General features: G+C 46.3%; 1 protein-coding gene across 1 annotated transcript; it reads right to left on the reverse strand.

The window, feature by feature from the left end:
* Positions 1-1,219: 1,219 nt before the first annotated feature.
* On the reverse strand, positions 1,220-10,148 carry ACTR5 (actin related protein 5). Its single transcript, XM_039728196.1, has 9 exons — positions 9,895-10,148; positions 9,004-9,233; positions 7,979-8,148; positions 6,886-7,103; positions 6,375-6,557; positions 4,265-4,387; positions 3,591-3,730; positions 2,592-2,724; positions 1,220-2,134 (listed from the first exon to the last, which is right to left on the reverse strand). Exons 2-9 carry the CDS (start codon positions 9,168-9,170, stop codon positions 1,889-1,891), a joined length of 1,380 nt encoding a protein of 459 aa, XP_039584130.1. The 5' UTR covers positions 9,171-9,233; positions 9,895-10,148; the 3' UTR covers positions 1,220-1,888.
* Positions 10,149-10,927: the final 779 nt, after the last annotated feature.

A 10,927-nucleotide genomic window follows, 5' to 3' on the forward strand; every position in this document is an offset into this window, starting at 1 on the left:
ACAGTGACCACCTGGTCCAAGTTCATCAGTTACTCTGTTTACTGTGGCACAAAGTAACAAAGTAACAGCTAATATTCAGGGGATTATAAAATTATGCTTCCTTAAAGCTTTTTAAGCAGCTGCTCCGGCACCTCTTGGCAGAATTAGACAGCTCTGCTTTGAATTAATGAAAGAGAAGTGGCTGGCACGATTTGGCCACAGATTTAGAAGTCACATAATCATGATACCCTTTCAGGCCCTCATTCTATTACTGTTTTGTGCACAACACACTTATCTATTTAGCAGGCAACACCAGGTATCAGAACTATTTCCATACCTTGGGTAGTCCCTCTGCCTAAAGTAAAGCTAAAGATGGGTCAGAGAGGGGTCAAACAGCAATGGGACATCATTGACTCCAGGTCACTGAGATCAGAAAAGACATCTTCAGGTGTAACTTGGCTGGTTTCAGCACAGCATGTTTTTCCACATTCTTTACCACCCACAGAATTCCCTTAATTGTCCTAAAAACTGCCTCCAGGCAGCCAGGGGTAGGATCAATAATCCAAACTTGAGGTCACCTGGAGGCAGCCAGCTCCTTCCTCCTGCCCTGCCCAACAGCCTGTGAGGAGCAGAGGCCACCAAGAGCAGCATCCCACCTGGGACTGGCCAGTGCTGGGTGCCAAGGAGCTGTGTGAGAGCAGGTGTGCAACAGCCCTTCCTCACAGGCTCTCTGAAGGACACTCAGTGCACAGCTGAGACCTCAACATTTGCCCACAAATTTATCTTTCATAAAAAAGATGTAAATCTTGGTAATACTTTTGAATTCAAAAATCTCACCCTGTGGCAACCAACTTCAGCACAAGCAAGTTCCTCATGTTCTTTGCTTTGAATCTGCCAGATGACAACTCACCTTGATGCTCTGCAGCCCTTGGGGACACCAAACACCATCTCTACACCTTCTTTATATCAGTTACAGTCTGGATATTTTCCCCAGTACCTTGCCTTTCCCAGCTTTTGCCAAAGTGATGGAGTCTCTTTAGATTCGGGTTCAGCATCTAGTATGGATTATTCTTTTGGGAAAGCAACAAGTTGTTCAGTGGGACAGCTGAATCCCCAAATTTAAGCTGGAACACTGTACAGCAGGACAGGGGCCTGGCTGCAAACCTGTTTTGAAGCAAGGTACAACCAATCAAATCCATCCTCATAGCTCTAAAGAGGTGAAATCACTGAAACACATAAGTTAGTGGTAAAGCAAAAAACTTTGCTTTATTGCTACAACAACTGTTGATCAAGAAGTCCCATCAAAGAGCTGCCCTGCTCAGCCTGCAGAACCACTCAAGGGCAGCAGCAGGCTGGGCAGTGCCTCTGGACTGTGCTTTTGGAGGGTTGTGTCTGTCTGTGCCCAGCTCTCCAGTTTCAGCCACAACATGGCTATCTCTGACATCGATGGAGACAAGAAGGGCCCCTGGTTATTTGGTGCTGGTTTAGCAGGAAGGAGATGGAACACAGCCCTCGGGAGGCAGGGCTGAGCTCAGCCCCGCCGGTGTCCTGCAGCACGGCCTGCCCGACATGTCCCGACATTCGATTGTGACACGGGCAAGGGGGACACCTGCTGGGCTGCCTGCCTTGCTACAGCCCAGCTGCAACAAAAACCACATAAAACCAGGACATTTCATTACACCTTAAAAAGTGTAAAACACACACTCTCCAAAACCCCTGAGCCTTACTATGACAGTCTCTAAGAGGGAGTTTTCCTCTCCACGAGCTGCTGTGTGTGAGCAGCACTGAACTGTGCCAGCATGTCCCGTCCTCCTGGGCCAAGGACCTGATGGGACCTCAGCAGGCAGCGAGGCTCTGTCCTGCTGCACAGGAACTCTTCCCTGCAGTGCTGAGGGTGCCAAGGACAGGGCTATGCCTGCTCACCGGGATTCCCTGTGCCCGAGGCTCTGCTGGGAGCCTCTGCTGCCCGTGGGGCCTGCTTGGGAAGGCGGATGGGAACATAGACATTGGAGGCACAGTGTTCCTTGAGGTACTCCCCCCCTTTCTCCTCATAGTCCTTCCTGCTGATCCAGCCTTCCTCACGGTTCATGTGCTCCACTGCCCAGTCCCTAGCCCCATACCAGGCATCCAGGACAGGGCTGGAAGCAAGGCTAACCTGGATGGAAGGAAAACAGAACAACAATGTCAATTCAGCACATGAAAGGGAAGCCCTTTTTACCCTGGTTACAATGGTATATGACACATAACTGCTAAATTTCAGAAATTTGAGCTGATTACTCAGTGTCGCTCAGAAAGAGTCATGTTTACAATGGGTTCAAGTGTGTTTTCACCTTGTTATCAATTCCTAAGCAATCAATTTGCAAATTTCCAGCCAAACATGCTTTTGTGTGCATGCAGACTTTCCTTTTCCCTGCTCACTATGCTGTCTTCACAAAGAGCAACTGAATCTTTGCTTAACCTGCACCTTCTCAGGTCAAAAAGCTGTTGGCAGAGCCCTGCCCTAAAATCCCCTCTATGCCCATACTCTAAGTACCTCTGCTCTCACCTCATCCAATTCCATGTAAACACAGCAGAACAGGCTGCTCACATAAACACCTTGGCAATACACACACCTGAAAGGATGACTGGAATGGCCTCATTTCCAGGAGTTCCTTCTGGATCCTGGCTTTCAGTCCAGGGTACATCGTATTTCCACCCGTGAGGAAAACATTCTGGACAAGGATAGCCTGTTGTTCCTTTGAATACCTGTGAAGAACAAGAACAGCTTCAGCTTTTCTCAAGGACCTCTGCCCTACAAACTGGAACAGCTGTGGGAAATACTGGCACCTTGTCCCAGGATTCACTTTGAGAAACTTCATTTTCCTAGCACCAAAAACTTTCTTTGTTTGCTGGAAATTAAGGGAAATTCAGAAAAAATCTGAAAGCACTCAGTATCCCATAAATCATCAACTGGATTTCCTTCTGGGGCTGGAATTCTTACCTCTCAGAAAATGTGATCTCCTATGTTCATACAGTTCAGGGGGGACATTTCATCAATGCTAATTTGTCTGGAAATGTCCAGCAGGCCTGCCTGTACCTTAACTTTAAAATGCCACCCCTGATTTTGGTCTCCCAAAACCAGAGACTGCCAGCTCACTGTTGCAAGTGTTTGTTGTTTCCCTCAATAATGAGTTGGACCAGGGATCTCTAAAGTGGGGTCTGTGCAAAACAACTCAGTGGGGTGCAGGAAGAAAAATTGATAAATACATTTAAATAGTGTTTATTTCCCTTTGATCTCATTCTTTTTTAATTTCTGTTTTTGTGTATGTTTTAAAATGTTCACAATAGTTTAGTAGTAGCTGTAACTTACAAATACACATATATTGGAGGTGTGTGCTCAAAAATTTATCATTGATGGGGTTATAGATGAAAAAACTTTGTAGACTCACTGACTTAAAACAAGCAGAGTTACATGTGGCTTTCAGGAAGACATGTCTAACCTGCAATGCTTGACCCCACCAAAAAGAACTATTCAACATATTTTCACAAATTATTGCTAAACCCCCAGCATTTCAAAAGCTGGTATCAAATGAAGAATAGCTAGTTTGAAGTAAACAGCTCTGTAAACTCACCTCTCAAGGACGTACTGCATGGTTTCTGCTATCCCAGCCTGGTCCTCTCCTATCAGGGAGGGCTGGAAGACAATCTCTGGAGCCCTGATTCTTTCAGTGCCAAGGAAAAGCTGGTGGTACTCTGCCAGGTTAAACACGGGCTTTAAAAACATTGAGAAGTAGTGGGGAATTATGTTAAAGAACAATAATATTCTATAATATTCTTCAATAAGCAATGTTTCCTAACCATTCTGTACAAAAACCTAAATATTAATGCTCCCACAGAGAAACAGCACTATGCTAAAGGTTCCAAAAGTTCACAGAAGCTGGACTTTTCCTACAATTTATTCTGCTTGGAGCCACTTAATCCTAAGGCTCAACCTCACAAGTGGAAAGCTGTGTCCACTGGGATACCAGGCTATGGATCACAGACAAAAACACTTGAGCTGAACTTTTTTCCCTTAGTAACACAGCACTGTTACACCAGGCACTGCCTGCAGAGTGAGCCAAGAGGGAATTCTCATCCTAAACCACCAGCTAAGATTGCCAGGATTTCTCTCTTCATGTCCTGTTCAGGTAGTTTAGGCATCTCTTAGAGCAGGCAAACAGTGTTTGCATGAGGAGAAATGTCAGCAGACTGGCTGGACAGCTGGGATGCAAACCCCTGGCACAAGGTGTAAATACAGAAACCAAACCTGCACTGCAGCAACTGGCTTCTCAACTTCAGGCTGCTCCTCAGCAAATAAAGGCTCAAACTCATTAATACTTTCCACATCCTCCAGGGACTGTTCACTGCCCAGTGGATCCAAGTCAGGAGTCTGGAAACAGAGCAAGTTATGGTAGCTTAGCTCAGGTGTGATTTCAGTTCTGGTGACATGGCTGGAAAACTCAGGCTCCTCAAATCTCAACTCTTTAACATGCCTGAAAGCAAATATGCCCAGGAAATAGAAATACAGACATTCACACAAAGCATAAAAATCAAACACTTCCAATAAATTTATCCCAATGCCAGCTCAGAAATGCAGGCCTCAGTCACCAGGCTGAGTGCCAGGATCCCAGGCAGCCATGTCCCTAAGCATAACAGCATGTTAAAACTTAGTAAAATAGCTTTTTATATTGGTTAAAACCTGGTACCCTTCCAACACCTCTAAACTGCTCTATAATTACCATTAAATTCCCTATTTTGCTTGTGTGGGACTGGAAAACAAATATTTGCTAGCTACAAAGGCACCACACAATTTTTGAAAAGTTTCAACTGTCTAGTATTTGCTCACAGGATGCATCAAATCCCCTTTTATTTCACACAGACATGAAGCTCTGTCCTAATGAAAAGCATCACTCAAAATCCTACAAGACTCCTGTTGTGAGGAAGGCACAGCTTTTAATTATCTTCTTCATTTTTTTGTGTTACAATGTTACCTCTGGGATTTTGTTGTTAAATATTTGTTTTGGTTATTTTAAACTTGAAACATTTGTTGCAATGCCAGGATAAGGTAAAATTAAGCCCCTCAAACATTCTTAAGTATCGATTTAATATCTACTTAACCAATTCAATCAATCAAACTGAAGTTTAGAAGTGTTCATTGTTACAGCAAAAAATGTAGGCTCGTGAAGTCCTGTTAAATCAAGTTCATTTTTTATCTTCTAAAAAAAGGAAAAGGACAAAACCAGAAAGATACAGAGAACTCAGCTGAATATCTGGTCTTACAAAGGGATTTTGTGATAATTCTAAGTGCTCTCTCAATGCACAGACCAAGTAACAAAGCTTGTGGATTCATTCTGAGGTCTGAGATTGCACCCAGCAAACAGCAGGGGTGTGGGAGATGTTGGAATTTAGGTACAGTCACTGAGAAAAATCACAGGTAACTGCTAATCTTTCAATTCTCTTTTTTCTAGAGTATCTTCTTTATACAGAAGGCAGAAAGATTCTTCACCACAACGATAAGCCCATCATCTCCCTGAATTTTGCTGAAGCACAATAATTCTGATTCTTGCACTGATAACCATAGAATTATGGAATGGTTTGGGTTGGAAAGGACCTGAAAAGCTCATCCAGTTCCACCCCCTGCCATGGGCAGGGACACCTTCCACTAGACCAGGCTGCTCCAAGCTGCCCTTGAACACTTCCAGGGATGGGCCAGCCACAGCTTCTCTGGGCAACCTAAATTAGGATCTCCCCTCTATGCTTCAATTTTCTGTTTTTCCCTCTACCTTCTCCCTGAACAGGGGCTGAAAAAGCTAAAAAAGTTGTATCTTATGTGACTTGAAAGGCAATTAAAAGCACATGCACAAGCAGCCTTAGAGCACCTCCTGGCAGCAGCTGCTGTGTGCTGGGCCTGTGTTAGTCTGGCAAAGCAGACAAGGAGCTCCTCATCTTCAAGACAACTCCAGTAACCAAGTGTAGCAATTAATCTTTCATTAAGGAACCAAAACAGAACATGCTGCTTAAATGCACCAAAAATAGACGGCTACAATGAAGGCAGGGTTGGTTCTTTACCATTTAACTTCTTTGCACCTGAAGGGGAAGAATAAAAAGGAAAACAAATACTTTTTTAAACAAAAAGATGGATGGGTTCTATCTTTATCTCCTCTGTATATTTAATAGAAAACTACTGAAGATTAAGGATGGTTGTCCCAGGACACTCTCTGAAAAGAGAGAAGCAGTTGCCAACTTAATAATGACTTGCAATGTGTTAAAGAAAAAACTTAGCTCACCAATAGAAGTCTAAAGGGACACATTTTCAAGCACAGAAGTTTAATTCATTCAGAGATAAAATAAGCATTATCTTGGTGAAAACATCCTACCTCTGGCTTGCTGTCCACAACATCCACTTCAATATTGACTTCTGACTGTAGGATTTTTTGCTTTGTTTGTTCAACAGACAGACTCAATTTGTTGATGTAAGACTGAAGCTCTTCTGCAGAGTCCATGTTCAGCTCCACCAAAGCTTTGTGGAACTGATCCATCTGACCATCTTCTAAAAGTTCCTGTGGAAGATCAGAGTAAGCTGTGATGAACACGACAGGGCAACAGCAGTCAGCAGTGATGTACAGATACTCTGCTTGCATGACTAGAGACGATGATGTGCACACTTTGACAGCATTTGAAGTAGTTCCCAGAAGTGCTGTTCAGAAACTGAGAACATCCCCTGCATCAATAATCTCTATTAACTCACAACTAACCTTGGCAAGCTCCTATCAGAGAACACCCACGACAGCTTCTTTACCACAATGATGATGTGTGACCTTCTGCTAGAGCCCTGAGGGCAGCCTGCCCTCCTCCCAAGACAGCACACTGCAACTCTGCCTGCATTACCTGCACATACAGCAACCTGTCCAGCCTCTCCTGGTCCAGCTGCAGCTTTTCCTCCCGGCGCCGCGCGTTCAGCTCCTGCAGCCGCCGCAGCTGCTGCTGCCTCTTCTCCTGCTTCTCCTCAGAGGCCACCGTGCTGCCCAGCAGCTTGTTGGAGAAAGGCAGCTGCATCTTGTGCACGTTGTTCTCGTAGTACTCTGGGCACCGCCACTTCTGCAGCTCTGGCCATTTGGAAAGCAAAATAACTTTTTGTTCTGGCAGCTCAAAACGATGGTTCGTGTGTTATGCGCACCTCGTGTGAAGGAGGAAAGGTGAGGAAAGAAGGCAAAAAAAGTGCAAGCACAGCATTTTGTTGCCTCTTGGCAGCTGCTCCCAAGCTTGGCTGTCCCCTCTGAGTGCTGCCTCCAGGTCACACACCCAGTGCAGGCAGCTCTGAGTGCTCTGACCTCCAGGAAACACCAAGTACTACAAAGTGCAAGTGCACACTGAAGTCTCTCTGCCCAAGGGGAGGGAGAGCACTCACACATTTCTAAGGAAGGCTCATTTACAAGTGACAAATGTAAAAAAACCACTCTCTTCAGGCACTACTTCAGATGACATTTGCCATGGAAGTTTTAAAACTTCCTTAGTTCAAACAAAGTTATGAGAAATGTCCTGTGCAACTTAGGAAACCTTAAAGCAGATACAAAACACAGAAATCCTAACCCACTTAGAGGTTTTGTTGACGTATAAAGGAAACAAAAAGCTCATTTTAAATTCTTTTAAATTTAAAATGAAACATCACAATTTTCATTCACAGAGAAATCTGAACCAATACAGATTTTTTTCTTTGTAGTAGTAGTTAAATTTTATTTCTGGCTTAATTTTAAATATTAAACTGCTGTTAAATGTAAAGCAGCTTGCCACAAAGAAAGCAAAACAGAAGTTGAATATTTGTGGAAGAATTCGAGCCGAGTTCAAAACAAGGGGCAGAGAGGACAAACTAAAAACATTGAGAACTAGTGGGGAATTATGTTAAAGAACAACAACACGGGTGGGTGAACAACACCACCAAAGTGGGTGAGCACCAGCTGGCAGTGACTAGAGGTGGTGTTACCTTCCAGGTAGTCCTGGGCGATGTAGCTGTGCTCGTGCAGGATCTCCTCCATGCGGCTCAGCGTGATGGCTGCAAAGTGCCCGGGGTACTTGAGCTGCAGCAGCCGCTGCAGGTACACGGCAGCCTGGCACCCGCCCAGGTTAATGCGCTTGCAGTTCTTGGCATCCAGCCTCAAAATGCAAACAGACACAGCTCACGCTGGGGGAACTCACAGCAAATCAAACACAGCACCTGCTTCCCCACAGAGTGTTTGATTTCTGCTGATGAACGTGCACAGATAGGTATTTCAATATTTCAGCTATCAGAGAATCTAACACACCTGCTTTTCTCAGGCAACAGTGAAATCACTGCTGTGTTCACTATTTTATTGTGAAAGGCTCTGCTCTGCTTTTAAAAAAACCCCAAATGTTAAATAATTTTGGCTACAGCAAAATTATTTAACATTTGTTAAATAATGTTAAATAGAGATGTTCTGCTCTAACAACAGAAGTGATGGGTAGTGGTGCTAAAAGTGGTTTTTTAACCTTTGTGACATTTAGTGGTTGGACAAGGTTAAACCTTGAAAATTTATTACCAGGTATAATAAAGCCATCTCCTGCAGTAAGGATTAAAAAAGAGGGAAAAAAAAGGCAAAAAAATAAAGTAGAGCAATGTAGCAGAATAACCAAAATTATAAAAGCCTCCAGCATTGCAGAACTCTCACACACAGAGCAGTTCCCTTTGTCCAAAGCTGCTTTAAAACCTAAATTATGTTTGTTAATGCCCAGTTTCACCTGGGACACATATCCCCTCTCCCTCTGAAAGTACACATCAAAGCACAACTAAAAACCAAAACACAACATCTACAAGAGCTGCACTGCTTCTTCAATTCAAAACTCAACATAACTTAGCAAAGTGTGCAGACCTGGTTTTAACTCATCAGTATAAATTACTCCAAGAGTTAATAGTGCAGGGCTGGAGGAACAGGCATTTGCATCACTTGAAAAGCCAGTGGCTGCACCAGTCTTAAGACACTCAGAACTCACCTGCCCTCTAAGACTGGCAAAATGTGTGTGCACTGGTACCCTGAGGATATCACCAAGCCACTGCAGGGCCAGCTCTGCCTCCTGTTGTGGTAAAAGCTGTACAGGCTGTCCACGCCATAGGACACCTTTGGCACTTGGTAGCATTCGAAGAGGAGCTCAGACATCATTTGCCTTGAGTACAGAGGGTTGCAAACTGCTTCTGTCAGAACAATTGGGTGATCCACACAGCCCTTGGAGAGACAAGGGGAAAGAACAGTCATAAAGGTATGAAGGGGAAAGCCAGGGTTAGTTATCTCTGTTTCTTTAAAGTATCAGCAAAAACTCCTCCAAAATGGGCACAAGAAAGCACTTTATGTGCAGGGCACTAATCATGGAAGTTAAATCATATCTAGTGTTTAAGAGGGAAAAAAAGATGTTAATGTTAATTCAACCAAAGAATAAACTCATAATGGTGGAAGAGAATGGAGTTTTAAAGGCACATATAAATTATTAAAAATCTAAGTAACCAAAATCCATGCAACGAGGAGGTGAGTGAAAAGCAGCGGAGGTTTAATTTCACTCAGGGTAAAGCTTTCAAACTGGTGTTGCCATGCAGGTAAAGGGCTCCATGGTCTGAGAAGCAACTCTCAAGACAGCTGGGCATGCAGTGGTCAGCAAACACTACTAATAAGAGCATTACCCAGCAGTAAGTTTAGGGGAGTAGATGAGGAATTCAGAAAAGATTCCTCCCTGCGAGGCTGGTGAGGCACTGGCCTAGGCTGCCCAGGGAAGCTGCAGCTGCCCCATCCCTGGAAGTGCCCACGGCCAGGCTGCACGGCAGTGGAAGCTGTCCATGCCCAGGGCAGCGGGTGGAGCGCGGTCCCTCCCGACCCAAACCGGGCCCGGCCGTACCTGCGAGGGCACGCCGAGGCGCTGGAAGACGTGGTCGAGGAGCAGCTCCTGCAGCTCCAGCTGCACGGGCACGTTGCGGTCGAAGGGCGAGCGCAGCAGCCAGCGCAGGGGCTCGGGGCTGCCCAGGTCGTTCCCCACCTGGGTCTCTGCGCCGGCCCCGCCGCGGGCCCCGCGGCTCCGCGCCGCCAGCGAGCGGAACCGCAGCAGCGGCTCGGCGGGCACGGCGGGGGGCGGGGCGGGCGCCTCCCGCCCGCGTCCGGCCGGCAACGCGGGCCCGCACCGGGGTTCCGGGGCGCCGCCGCTGTGAGGCGCGGGGTCTCGAATAATGGAGATAATGTTAAATGGGTGTGCTCCGTAATGTGAGAGCTTTGTGTGCTGCCAAGGAGAGGAGATCTGACCTGTGGGACAGGGAGCAGCCAACAGAGCGCAGAATCATGGAATGGACCTTAAAAGATCTCGTTCCAGTTGCTGCCATGGCACCTTCCACCATCCCAGGGTGCTCCCAGCCCCGTCCAGCCTGGCCTTGGGCACTGCCAGGGATCCCGGGGCAGCCACAGCCTCTCTGGGCACCCTGTGCCAGGGCCTCACACTAAAAAAATCTCTTCCTAATATTGAACCTAAATTTCCCCTATTTCAATTTGTACCATTCCCCCTTGTCCTGTCCCTGCAGCTCCTGAGGAGGAGTCACTGCCCAGCTCCCCTGGAGCTCCTTCCCCCACTGGAGATGTGCCATGAGTCTGCACACAACCTTCTCCTCTCCAGGCCGAACAGCCCCGGCTCTCCGGCTGTCTGAGGTGCTCCAGTGCCCTCAGCAGCTTCGTGACCTGCTCCAGCAGCTCCGTGTCCCTGTGGTGCTGCTGACACCACCGCTGTGCCCAGTTGGCCCTCACCAGAGCAGAGCAGAGGGGGACAATCTGCTCCGACCTGCTGTCATCCCTTACAGGATCATTTGGGTTGGAAAATGCTTCCGAGATCATCGAGTCCAACCTACGACCTAAGGCAACCATGTCAACTGACCAGAGCCTCACCCAGC

This window comes from Passer montanus, unplaced genomic scaffold (genome assembly GCF_014805655.1).
Source record: "Passer montanus isolate IOZ18808 unplaced genomic scaffold, ASM1480565v1 scaffold64, whole genome shotgun sequence".
NCBI lineage: Eukaryota > Metazoa > Chordata > Aves > Passeriformes > Passeridae > Passer > Passer montanus.